This window comes from Boleophthalmus pectinirostris, unplaced genomic scaffold (genome assembly GCF_026225935.1).
Source record: "Boleophthalmus pectinirostris isolate CB_2022bp ecotype Guang Dong unplaced genomic scaffold, ASM2622593v1 HiC_scaffold_9, whole genome shotgun sequence".
Lineage (NCBI taxonomy): Eukaryota > Metazoa > Chordata > Actinopteri > Gobiiformes > Gobiidae > Boleophthalmus > Boleophthalmus pectinirostris.
The window spans coordinates 9,243,935-9,257,832 of record NW_026571541.1 but is presented as its reverse complement, the minus strand read 5'-3'; the positions used below and the strand labels follow the sequence as shown (position 1 = coordinate 9,257,832).

Sequence of the window (13,898 nt, the reverse complement as noted above, 5' to 3'; positions counted from 1 at the left end):
AGGGAGGGAGGTGTTTCCAGGTCTAAGGTCAAAGTTCAGTGAGGATGGGTTGCTAAATCTTATCAGCTCTGATAAACCCTGATACTGCCACACGCTCAACTTTGAACATAAAGTGACACCGGCTGCAACCTTCAAGCAGATCAGGAGTCTTAGAAGAATATGTGTAGGAAATCTTTGGAGTTTTTAGAATTAAATCGGTTTCATTATTTCAGCAGGACATTATTAGTACGGCTGCACGATATATCATAATTGAATGGAAAGTAGACATAGACTATATATTGGGGTGTGCAAAAATATTGAAATATCAATATATCATATCGTTTAATGTGATACAGTATCGATATCGTGGGCTGCTGTATCAATATATAGTCTTTTTTGACATATTTCACAGCGCTACAAGTTTTTTTATGCAACTCATTTGACCTTTTCACTGTTTTGATGATTAAAATGGGTGTGTTTCATATTGACTTTGCACAAGTTTTACAAAGTTTAACAAATACAGCAATGAGTTAGGCTTTATTTTATATTGAATCGTATCAAATCGATCTGAAATATCGTACTGAATTGTATCATGCCTTATTTACCAAGGTATGTATCGTATCGGCAAATTCTGAATGATACCCAGCCCTACAGATATATCAGGCCGATATTTGCCCTTTTAAGCGTATTGGATATCGGCTATAAATCTCTAGCAGAAGCCGAAATTTTGTTTTCGAACCAGCTGCCTGCATATGAATGAAAAATATATGGATAAAGTTTTGTTTGAACATTTCTGTCCAAAAAGGGTACTGCAAAAATGTGAGTATACTGGACTCTACACAGTTTGTAGTAAAAATATCGACAGTGGTTATCGGTCATCAGTCCCTCTGCATTCTAAACAATTAGTATCGGCATCGACCATGAAAAACGACATATCCGCTGGTCTCTATTCGTAAATGGCAAATCCTTTAGACTATTTTATAATAATTTATTTTGTAATATTTCCTGTGCAAACTCCATTAATGCCTTGTATTAAAATTGTTATAGTGTCGACCTACTGTATACACACGTTCTGAAATTCTCGTGATTCTTTGATAAGTTAAGCGGTGCAATCTTTTCTCAAATATTAATTCTAGTGGATGTGCTAAAAATCTGAACTTTGAACTTATTCTTTCTACAAAAAACAAACATTGCAAATCTACTCGCAACTGCAATGCTTGTTAAGAAATATTGCAATCACTTTTTCACTTTTTCATTAGTCGTAGCAGCCAGCTGAAATGTTGTCCTTGCCTATAGCTTACTGAACCTGTGTGGCCACGGTTTATGCATGAATTAAATAAATGGCAGTCAAATCTCTGTCACTCAGCCCCAGGGCAGCTGTGGCTATAGAAGAAAACCACCACCATGTCTGAAGTGAGAATGAAAATCTGTGTGGAGCAGTTTTGAGTACAGGACAGTGCTTGTGAATCTCATGCCTATAAAATTTTTCCTTATCACTATTTATGACAGTTGTAGGTTATTAATGCAGTTGTTTTAGTCACAGTATTGTATAATTTGCAGCTGATGTCATTCAGATTTTGACATAGTCCAACAATAAAGAGATGAGTTAGTGTGAACTGTAACAGGTGAGGTGATTTTTGCTGTATAACAAATCTCACACCTAAAATTCCAGTCACAAGCTAGGTGGCATTAGCTGACAGTTTTTCAGTCACTCACACCTTTTTGCTGAAAATTAAACACCTAAACAAAACCATGCACGCTCGTACTGGTCACAGATTGAGCTTTCAAACTTAAATCATTTTGAAAGTGTTTGCTATGTACGTAAGCATTGTGTCACCATGGTACTACATAGGGTGACCAGACATTGCTATGTACCCAGGACCGTCCCAGTTTCAGCCCTGTGTCCCCTGTCCCATCAGATTTATAAAAACGAGTGATTTGTCCCAGTTTTATGCCACATTCTATTGTGCTTGGGACTCAGGGAAAACAGATTTCCATCTCGAGAAAGTGGAATGGAACGGCCAATCAAATCAGGTTATGAAACACAAAATTGGGCTAGTTCAGTGCAGACTGAGTCGTTTGGACATTAAACTTTCTCTGGTATCCATATTTTCCCTAACTGTTGCAATGAAACAAATTTACATGATGTCGGGAGAACTGACTTTTACTGACTTTGACTTTTTTTAATTTAATCAACTACCAACATTGAATAGAATGCAGGGTTATACAAGAAATGTCCCAAGTGTCCCTACTTTTGACCGATCTAAACTAGGTCAAAACCAGGACTAAACTAATTAAAACCAGGACTACATCAACTCTAAACCAGGATTAAAACAGGACTATCACAATTTTTGACTAATCTGATCCCCGCCAACAGTAAAGAGGAGCATAAATTGTCATTTGTTTAGCCAAAATATAGAAAACCAAAAAATTAAGTGACAGAAGTCCCTCAGTTTTAGCCAGGCTGGCGCCACCTAGTGCCTCCACTCAATTTAATATCTCTCCAGCGACTAGGTCAGGAATCAGAATACACTACACGGTTCGCAAAAGGAAGTGCTAGATTGGGTACCAGTCAATCAGCGAAGAGCCATACATTCTGTGTTGGCAACGGTTCCCGAGATCGAGGATTTAAAGCCGGAACAAAGATAATATTTGGTGAATTTTATCAATGGCGAAAGACGTTATTGCCCTTCTTCCTACGGGATTTAGGAAAAGCTAAATATACCAATTAGCCCCGTTAGCAGCGCATTACATACGTCACGACCAAATAGCAGCGATTGGTTAAATTAAAAAAAATACCCGTCTACCGTTGGGCAAACAAATTCTAACTCTGCGAGGTCAGACGGTTTCTACGAAGTGAAACCAACTGATGAATCAGGCTACCTCAGATTATGACTGACCCGAGAATGCACAATTTTCACAATTTTCTTTATACCAACCATCCCAACCAGAGTGCGTCCCAGTTTTGAATGTTGAAAATCTGGTCACCCTAACCAGACACATACACGTAGAACACCCCTAGCGCGATGACACTGCAGAGTATCAATTAGCAGAGACAGGAGCCACAAGCACCAATCTGAGTGTTACTTCCTCCTTTCCTGAATCAATTAAATGTAGAACAAAGTGACATTTTCCTCTCCAAATGTGAATCAATATCTTAACAGTGGCATCTTTAAACACACTTGAGTTTCTCGCTCAGATCAAGTGTGCTATTGATCCTGTCTGACACCTGGAGATGTCCCTGCAGATAAATCTTTTTCAGACAGAGTCAACTGTAGCCTACGATCTATGGAGAAAAAGACAACAAGAACCAAACCAAGTCCCCTGTCTGCAGCTAATTATATTCAAATGAAACAACAAAAAAGTGACTTATAAATACTTTTACTCGAGTAGAAGTATAAAGTAGTGGTCCAGTAGTGGTCAAGTAAGAATAAATAATGCCCAAAATATAAAAAACTATATCATCAAAAACTACATCTGAAGAAGGACTTTTTTTTTGTCACAATAAAAATCTGACATTAAGCAGGATTTTTTTCTGTACCAAGATTTGCATAACAATATCGTACTGAGTCAGTATCGACATATTGATACTTCGATACCTATAATCCTATTCCTGATCTACAAGGAGAGGTGCAAGACACAGAAGTTTGGAAAGAGTTACCAAAACTTTTACTTAAGAAACAGTACTTTTACACAATCATATATACATTGAAAACTATCATCTGAATTGTTTGAAAACTACTCCGAGAAGTACAAATTTTATGAAAAAGTTACTCAAGCAAATGCGTCTCAACACCACGCACCTCTGAAAATACATTAAGGAGCGTATTTACTTGTGTGCTTTCTATATCTGTGTAATGATGCACATATTTTTGTATTAATATTCCCAGTTTGTTGTTGCTGACTGTGCCTCTTTCAGTGATTGAAGTGCACCTGTCATCCTAAATAGCTTCTTCTCTTAGCGAGGAAACTTTATCTCCAAAAGTCTCCCATTTCAGTCCATAAAAAGTGCTGAGTGCTGTAATCCTCTAAGAGATTCTTCCTTTGAAAATGAGAAATGGACTCGCGCAGGTGGTTCGTATAAGCAGCTTTTAGCCTTAATCTTTGCTTCAAGACACAAGACAGAGAGACGAGGTGTAGAAAGGAGGAAGTAGTCATTTTCATTTAAACTCACTTTCATTAAAAGAGCCTGAACCTCTTTTTTTTCCTCCATGTATTTAAGCAAAATGTGTCCTGCCCCAGTACAGACATACGAGCAGCTCTTCAGGTCACACTAAGTCTCCATTCTGGCCTCTTGCAGTGGCAACTTTTCTGGTGGGGGGTTCGCTGCCTGCTTGTCTCCATGGAAATATTATTGCTTTGCTTGGTAGAGGTGTGCAAAAATATTGAAATATCGATGTATCGTATTGTTTAATTTGATGATACACTATCGATATCGTGAGCTGCTGTATCGATATATATCACCAAGAGTATTTTTAGGTATATTTTCCTAAATTATTTTGTGTAAGAGCTACAGTTGTGTTGACATTTTCACAGTTTTGAGTAAAATGGGTGTATTTCATATTAACTTTGCACAAACTTAATGGACTTAGAGACTTTAATATCATAGCCGTAATTTAGCCTTTATTTTACACTGAATCGATTTGAAATATATCGTATCGAATCACACTGAATCGAAAGTGCACAGTATCGAGATATGTATCGTATTAGCAACTTCTTAATGATACCCAGCTCTATTGTTTGGAATGTTCCATGGGATGACTTTAAACATATCCATCTAGCATTTATTTACTAAGTGTGTTTCTATTGCTCAAAAATATAATCATTCCTTCTGTGAATAGAGGCACCATTCCACAGATATGAATTGTAATGTAGCATAGTGCTGTAACAGGGTTGTTTGTTTAATAGACACTGTGGAATATTCTAGGCAAAGCAATAATATTTCCATATTTTCATGGAGACAAGCAGGTGGTAGACCCCCCCCCATCCTGATTATCAGACAATAAAATGCTTTATGGTTACATACAGACATGTACATATTGTAAGAACTGCAATATATTTTTCCTGAGGCAAGGCAAGTTTGTTCAAATGCATGGGGAAAAAAAAAAAAAAATCACATACAAGGCTTCTAAAAATGCAGACAATTAAATCTCAAATATCGTCTGTATTTCTCAAAGCACTCCTGGCATTTTCCTCGCCTCGCCTAAACTTTTGCACAGAGAAGTGTATGCGTTGACATCAGGGGTTGTGCAAACAGCCGACTGAACTTTAAAACATGGTCGTACCCTGTCCTTTGCTCGGTGCACACGCGCACACACATGCACGCACACACACACACACAGATTAGAAGAGTGGAATAAAAAGGGATGGGCCCAGGATCTGCCTCTCTCTTTCAGTCAAACAGGCCTCAAGGCAAACTCCTCCAGGGTCTAAACCTTCAACAACAGTGAAAATGCCGGCCGATTACAATGGACGCTGGGAGATGGTGAAAAACGAGAACTTTGAAGAGGTTATGAAGGCCTTGGGTAAGTTGTATTGTATGACTCATGCGCATTCATTTACATTATGCTTATATAGTTACATTTTTACAGCACCATTATAGTGTATGCTTATACTGAACACTTAAACACTTAACAAAGTACGCACTAAAACTTTTTTTTTTAAATCTAACAAGTCTGCATCCATTCACACTTACTAGGCGATACATGTTTCAATATGAGATGCTGTAGTCTATTAATTGCAAAGTTAAGCAACACTGCTGAATCCCACGTGTATCACAGATAGGACTGGGTACCATTGAAGAAGTTGCCGATACAATACATCCCTTAATATATAGGCCACGATACGACACATCTGGATACAGTGAGCTTTTGGTTCAATACAATATATTTCAAATCGAAATAATAAATCATGGCTGTGATACTAAAAGTCTTTGTTAAACCACTTCTTCTGCAAAGTGAATATGAAACATGTGAAAATGTCAAATGTATCGCATAAATGAGTTTCCTTCCACTGAACAAGCAACAAAACTGTAGCTCTGTAACAAAATAATTGAGTAAAATGAACCAAAAATATATATATATTGATACAGCAGCTCATGATATCGTTACTATATCATCATATTAAAAGTTACAGTATATCTATATTTCAATATTTTTGCAGACCCTTAATCACAGATTAAGAAAATTTTGGTTGAAACGATTCTGCAGCAAGGTGTGCAGAGAGAGAGAGGGGTGGGTGTGGGAAGGTTAAATTTTTTGTTTATTTCATTTGTTTATTTTGTATAATGTCAAAAGAAAAAAAGAAAAAGAAAACCACAAAAATTAAAAACCATCAACATTACTATATCACATTTTGTCATTTAAAAAGCGGTGCATATCTAATGTAGCAGATATTGCCTGTCCCTCTGTTCACATTTGGCAGTAATGATTGGTTTGCTTTCTTTTTTTGGTGCAGAAGTGGGCTCAGGACACTCAAAAATGGTAAATTATTGCTTTACTCAAACTGCAGATATTTCCGAGGCACACTTGATAATACCTCAAGGCACATTCGAATTCCCCGGTACACTGGCTGAAAACCAAATTCAATCTATGACAAAATGATTGTATTTATGTAACAAGAAGCAGAAAATAGTGTAGCTGTAACTTAAAGGGTGTTTTTTACTTTCTTAAATTGTGGAGAAAACTAAAAAACTAAACAAAACCTAGAACTAGTTGGTTGATGGTTGGTTGGTATAAAGAACTATTCCTAACTTACTTCGTGCACTGAGAATATCCTAATTATTCACCATGATCAGCTTATATGCGCTTCTCTACAACTAGTATGCTAACACGCACTTCCTGATTAACAGACAACAAAACTCTAATTAGATACAGACTTATTTTTCTAGTGGAGGTTCCGTCAAATGCTTTTCTCGTGGAGGTGTTATTGCTTTGTCTCGAATGTTTCACAATATGGCATTAAATCTTTTTATTGTCATGGAGACCAGGTCAGATCTGTGGAGAGGCGACCCCGCTCAGTCAGAATGTTTGTTTTTCTAGGTATTTTTGAGCTATAAAACCACCTGGAATTGAATAAATGTAAAGTAGAGCTGTGGAACTTTCATACCGCGGGACATTCCAGGCAGAGCAGCGACATTCCCATAGAAACAAAAACAAAAAAGTTACATAGTGCACCTTTATATATGGGGGAAAAAAATTTACTTCACTCAAAAAAACAAAAAAAAATTCCTAATTGAGCACATAATTTCCTACAGCTCCGATACAAGGAGACAGAGCGCAGATCAGACAGGGACTCATCATTTTAAAGAAGGAAGAAAGCGACTATCTGCTATCCATTTGACATTTCTTTTATCCCAAACCGTTCCATAATTCACAACTGCATCTGCAATTCATGATACAACCTTGATACGGTTACGTGGGGAAACCTGCATACTGAATCTGCTCTACAGCCTCTTACTTCCAGCAGGTGTGGTCGAAAATGACATCCTTATGGAAATGGCTCAAACTATCATTTAGATGGGTAAATATAGGCACCTCATCTGAAATGCGATGGAGCGAAATTGAATTCTTACTTAAGGGCGGAAAGGGACGTGAATGTGAAAACGGTGAGGTGATTGGGTCATATGCTGAAGCGAGGGGCAGGGGAGCTCATTTAAGTCTGTCCGGATTCGCCGCAAGGTCATTTTTAAAGGGAAAATTACACTGTCAAAACATCAGTCAGGGACGTATAAGAGGAGGGATCAAAAATAGGAGATGTAATTGAAATAAGGCATGCGGGATACTAAAAGTACAGTTACAGCACAGTAATAGTAAGCATGTGCTAAAATATTGACATATGGAAATATCGTGATACTAAATTTGGCCATACAGGATCATTATCATGGGCTGCGTATCATTAAGAATTTGCCGATACGATACATACCTTGACACATAGGCCACGATACGATTTATATTTTGAAACAGTGCACTTTCAATACGAATATATTTCAAATCGATTTGATACGATTCAATTAAAAATAAAGGCTAAATCATGGCTGTGATACTAAAACTCTTTGTTAAACCACTTCTTCGGCGAAGTTCATATGAAACACAAACATTTTAACGTTTGAAAATGTCAAATTAGTTGCATAAATTAGTTTCCGTCCTTAAAGCAAGCAATAAAACTGCAGCACTGTAACAAAATAATTAAGTAAAATGCACCAAAAATACTCTTGGGGATATATCAATACATACAGCAGCCCACGATATCGATACTGTATCATCACATTAAACAATACAATATATAGATATTTTGATATTTTTGCACATCCCTAGCTACTATATAGATATATCGCAAGTTAGTTTTTTTGGCTTTTATTTTACTAAACTATTTTGTAACAGTTCTACAGTTTTGTGATTTGTTCAGAGAAAAGAAACTTGTTTATGACATATTCAAAATTTTTATGGTTACAATAATTTTATTTCAATATTGGATTTGCACAGGTAGTGGTTTAACGAAGAAATGCTGTTCCTAAAATGTATCTGATTCTTCAAATAGCGATATATACTGCAAAAAAATCATGTGCAATATATCGCTTGTATCACCATATTGGAATATCGTATCATGAACCATGTATAGAATCGTGAGGGATCCTGCGATTCCAAGCCCTAAATAGTACCATTTCAAATTTTACAAAAAAAAAAAAAAAAAAAAAAAAAACGTACATTAGGTTGCATGACATCAAAACATAGTAAAAAAAAAAAAAATAAAAAAGTTGAGGGACAGTTTAGAATTCTCAGGTGGAATTTTAAGTTTAATAGTCAGATTGCAGATTTGTTGAGCTGGTTTATGGTTAATAACTTGGCCTATTCACATGAAACAAAAACTGGCACAAAGTTCAGTGTCTTTGATCAGTAGAAATGAACTAAAACTGAAATATATATTTTTTGTAATGGTTCCCGGATCATGTAATTGTTGTCAGCTGAAGGTCCTTTTTTTGGTTTGTGGACTCAACATCTAAAAAATAATAAAAACATTCATACATTTCTAGGTTATTAACCTTTTCGCAACTATTTTGTATCTGCAAGTTCTCCTTGGATGTTTGTCAAAGAGAGTCCGTAATTTGGAAATGTTTTTCTCTGTGGAGATGTTATTGCTTTGTCTGGAATGTTCCACAATATGACATTAAACCATTCTACAAAGACTACCAGACTACAAAGACCAAGTTACAGGTCAGATCTGTGGAAAGGCAACCTCTCTCAGAGACAGAGTGCCTGTTTTTCTAAATATTTTTGAGCTATAAAACCAGCTATAATTGAATAACTGTAAGGTAGAGCTGTTTAATGTCATACTGTGGAAGATTTCAGGTAGAGCGATGAAATCTCCATAGAAACAAGCAGGTGACAGACCTCCTATCAAAAGGTTATATAGTGAACCTTTAAAAATATATTCAAAAGTACATAAAATATATGAAAAAAAGGCTATATAAAAACAGTTCTCTTTGCCTTATGGTATCATTAGTCCTCGAAATAATATAGACTAGAGCACATCTGGCCTGCCAAGCCATTTTATGTGGCCAACAAGGGCTTAAAAGGTATAATTTATTATTATGTTGTGACTCTGTGCCGCTACTACATCTCCCACAATGCACCACAGTTAATTCCCGTGAAGTGACTGCATCTCACCACTAGAGAGGCCAAGAAAAAACTCATCAAATTTCCCCAAAAATGTCCAAGAAAAGAAAAATGTATGCAGAAGGACGATTATTTCATGAATGTTACTGAAGGAGTAATGTGAATGTTTTAACTTAAACCTTTAAATCAAATCCAATCCACTTTATTTCTATAGCACATTTCCTAAACAAAACAGTTTCCCAAGTGCTGCACAATATAGATAAAACATATCCAATAGAAATATAAAGTAAAGCTCTACTTAACTCTACTACACCTCCAATAAATGCCATTATTTCCAACTAGTCTACTTAACCCTCATAATAACTTTTTAACCCTCTATGGTGTTACTTCACTTTTTCAGACATCGACTTTGCCACCAGAAAGATCGCCAGCCATCTTCACCAGACCAAAGTGTTCGTGCAAAACGGAGACAAGTTTGAGACCAAGACCTTGAGCACCTTCAGGAATTATGAGGTGAATTTCACGATCGGAGTGGAGTTTGAGGAGCACACCAAAGGCCTGGACAACAGAAAAGTCATGGTGAGACTCTTTATCTTTACTACCAATTATGTTTTACTGGCCAACTTTCGCAGGGGCTGAGTTGGAATATTAGATAAGATTCAAGTAATTACAGATACAGCAATCGGAAAAAGCAGCTCCGGTATGAATTTGCGTGTACAATAACAATCAAGCATAAACAGTTAGAGGTTTGCAACACATGTGGATAAGTTAAACGCAAAATCTATGTCATCTATGTTATTTTTTTTCTGATGTTTTCTTGACTGGAGGCTAAGGAATTTGACTCAGACTGAAGGAGAAAAAGGTCCTTGATCACAGCTCTTATTGCCTCCTATTAAACTGTGGATGTTCTTTATCTAATCTGTCTGTATAACGTGTTTGATGCTTGTTCAGACTCTGGTTACCTGGGACGGGGACAAGCTCGCCTGTGTCCAGAAGGGAGAGAAGCAGAACCGAGGCTGGAGGCACTGGATCGAAGGGGACTTGCTCCATCTGGTAAGAGGGGAGAGAATGGATTAAGAATGACATGTTATTAGGTAAAGTCACATGTTTAAAGATTCACTGTTTAGCTTTTATGAAGGGATGTCTGCCACCCTTTTGTCTCCAAGGAGATGTTATTCCTTTGCTTTGAATGTTCAACAGTATGGCTTTAAACTTGTATATCTATTTAATTGGTTTCTTTAGTTTTTGATGCTCAAAAATATCTTGACAAACATGTTTCTATGTAACATTCTTGCTGTGGAGTTGTCGGTCTACAGATCTGAGATGACCTTGGCTTGGTGGCGTGACCTGCTTGTCATCAAGGAAATAAATAAGTTTAATGCCACATTGTGTAATATTCTGCCTCCACAGAGACAAGCAAGTGGAGGAACCTGCATCAGAAATGTTCATATTGGACCTTTACTGGGTCCATAATACATTATTTTTTGACCCATGTTGTTTCCTCATCACAAACATATTTGGAGTTGTGTTTTGTTTCATTCACACGATTAACACACAAATGTTGCATAATGTAGGTTGAGTTCTTCCTAAAACTTTTTTTCCACCTTGTGATGTCATGTGGTAATACAGGAAGTGCTCCACTGTACTTTTAAACTCCATACAGCTTCACTAGAATCATTTGGATAATTTCAGCTCTAGAATCTTTACTGAACTAAAGATTAAGGGGAGCTGTTAATTTGAAATCGACCACTACCTGACAACACAAGGTGGAGCTTTGAAGATGTAGAAAAACTAATAATGCAGGATTAAATGTGCAAATGAAGCAAAACAACAACAACAACAACAACAAAAAAACAACTCCAGGTATGTTTTTGATGAGGTGGCCTAAAGCACACAGTGTAAAATAGGACCTTTAACATCCAGCAATTCCTTTTAATTTTTGTGATAATGAAGGAGTTATGAAATCTGTCATCAGAATCCTTCTTTAGAGCATATTTGACATTGACCAGACAGACAGTAAACACAAAACAACAAGATAGTGACCAGATAGTGATAACTTTTGCCTACAACTCTCTCAAACTCACTGGCACATTTGTAGTATCTTGAATACTTTCCTCTCAAACTTGGTCTACTGTTATATTAGGAGTTGTGCATAGAAAGATAATTGATTTTAATGCCTATTTTAAATATATTTCTGCTGATATGTCTGATGTACTGCAGCTGGATTAATAAAGTCTATCTATATGTACAATCTAGACAATCTAAAGTGCCACTGATAAGAATATGCTCTTATAATCGTGTGCAATAATAATAAAGGGATTCATGCACCAATACCCAGTCTGATTAGAAATTATATAACCCAGCGAAAACTGTTGCATCATGGGTAATGTGTCTAATGTCTAAAGGTCTGTTTTGTATCTTTAGGAAATCTTTGTAGAGGACAAGCTCTGCCATCAAGTCTTCAAGAAGGCATAAGAACACAACAGCTCTGCACGTTTGACCATTTCTATTTATACTGCACTTGTAATAAAGATTTTTAAACATTTGGTGGGACTGGTTTCATGCAGTATGTTTAAGTGGCTTAAACAAGTGGCAAAGAAATAAAACAGACACTGTTTTTTTGCATTCACACTGTAGGTGAAATACTGTATAGGGCCAAAATCAGAATCAGAAATAAAGTTTTATTTATCTATTTTTTCCAAATATATTTAAGATGTTCACACAAATCAGATGTTCTCAAATCAAATCAAGGTTCTGGTCATTTTCATATGTGGTCCAAATCATGATCAAATGATATACTATGTTGTCAACAGATTTGCAAGTGATATTAAGATAATGAAAGGGGTACTGAAACTTGAAGTTGGCCATATTAAGACCTGTCGTAATTATAGTTGTAGAAAGCATACTTCTGCAACTAGGTTTAGTAGGCTTGTATTTAATAATGTTGCAGCATTTCATCTATTTTTTAAAATATTCTGAATCTCTGTGCTAGATAATTATAACAGTGAAATGTTAGAGAACAAGTTAAACATATATTTTGCCATTGCAGAAGCACCTTGTGAGTTGATCTCTGTGAAAGGTACTCTACTGATACTTTGCAGTGACATCATGCTGGGAGTGTTCTTTATGATATTACCATGGTGCACACATTAGTAAACACTGCCAAAAAAAAAAAAAAAAGTTGATGGATAACCAAAAAAAGTGAGAGCGACTAACTGAAAAACTGTTCACTAATAGTTTGTGACAAATTTAATGAGAATTGTTTATAAGCAAAGTCATCTCACCCATTATAGTTGCAGATAAATCAATCTTTCTGGTCAGATTGTGTTAAAATGAAGCTCAGATAAAGTCTAACTTGAGTAACAGAGCTTGAGATTGAGTAGTACTTCAGTTCGCATCACAACCCAGAGAATGTTGATGACATCAGTTGCAAAGCATCAATACCTAAAAAAAAAGCAACCTGTTAATATAATAGGCCTATCAATTTGGATTAAAACTCTCTTATCACTGAGCCACAATCAGTTATATAGGCGTATAATATTAAATTCTTAATGTTTAAGGTAGGGTGACCAGATCCCTATTTACCCGGCCCAGTCTCGATTTTAAGCCTGTCCGAGCAGATTTATCGAAAACCACTGATCTGTCCCAGTTTGATGCAAAAAATGTCCCAAATGTCTCTATTTTTCACCAATTTTATACGTGCTAAAAAAAAGGCAGGCATATATTGTAATTTATTTAGGTAAAATACAAAAAATCTGCTTAAAAACGATCAAAACACAAAGAAAATGTGACTATACTGGCTCACGAATGGTCTCTGCATAACAATTTTTCTCAATTACATACTAGTTTTGCCATTTTATTATTACCAACCACCAAAAAACTGTGAATGTCCAAATTTTTATTTTTTTTTTTTGAGATTCTGGTCACCCTAGTTTAAGGTTATTTATAGCACACAGTCAATGTTTCACAGATTTACACTTTTTCCATGTGGTCCCCTCATCAGTAGGTGAGGTAAATCAACCCGTTTTGAGTAAATCCCTTCGGTTACAAAGTTAACAACATAAGGGAGGTGGCGTTTGTGGTTTTGTGGAACTTATTTGCTTATAACAGTGGTAATTTTCATGAAAAATACTTGAAAACAAACTGGAGAAAGTTAGCCCGTGCTTTAGCGCTGCACGCGGCTCCAGGTACAGTTTGTTCTGCCGGATGTGGAGCACAAACCACCGGAAACGAAGGAGAATCCACGTAGCCAAAATAAAGGAGCGACAAGTTACGCAAAGACGCACGCTTCAGACCGAAAATAAT

At 36.4% G+C, this 13,898-nt stretch overlaps 1 protein-coding gene across 1 annotated transcript; it reads left to right on the top strand.

Annotated features, from left to right (window-relative positions):
• The first annotated feature begins 5,344 nt into the window (after positions 1-5,344).
• Positions 5,345-12,108, top strand: LOC110153591 (retinol-binding protein 2-like). Its single transcript, XM_020917500.1, has 4 exons — positions 5,345-5,504; positions 9,994-10,172; positions 10,545-10,646; positions 12,018-12,108. The coding sequence occupies exons 1-4, from the start codon at positions 5,432-5,434 to the stop codon at positions 12,066-12,068; spliced, it is 405 nt and encodes a 134-aa protein (XP_020773159.1). The 5' UTR covers positions 5,345-5,431; the 3' UTR covers positions 12,069-12,108.
• Positions 12,109-13,898: the final 1,790 nt, after the last annotated feature.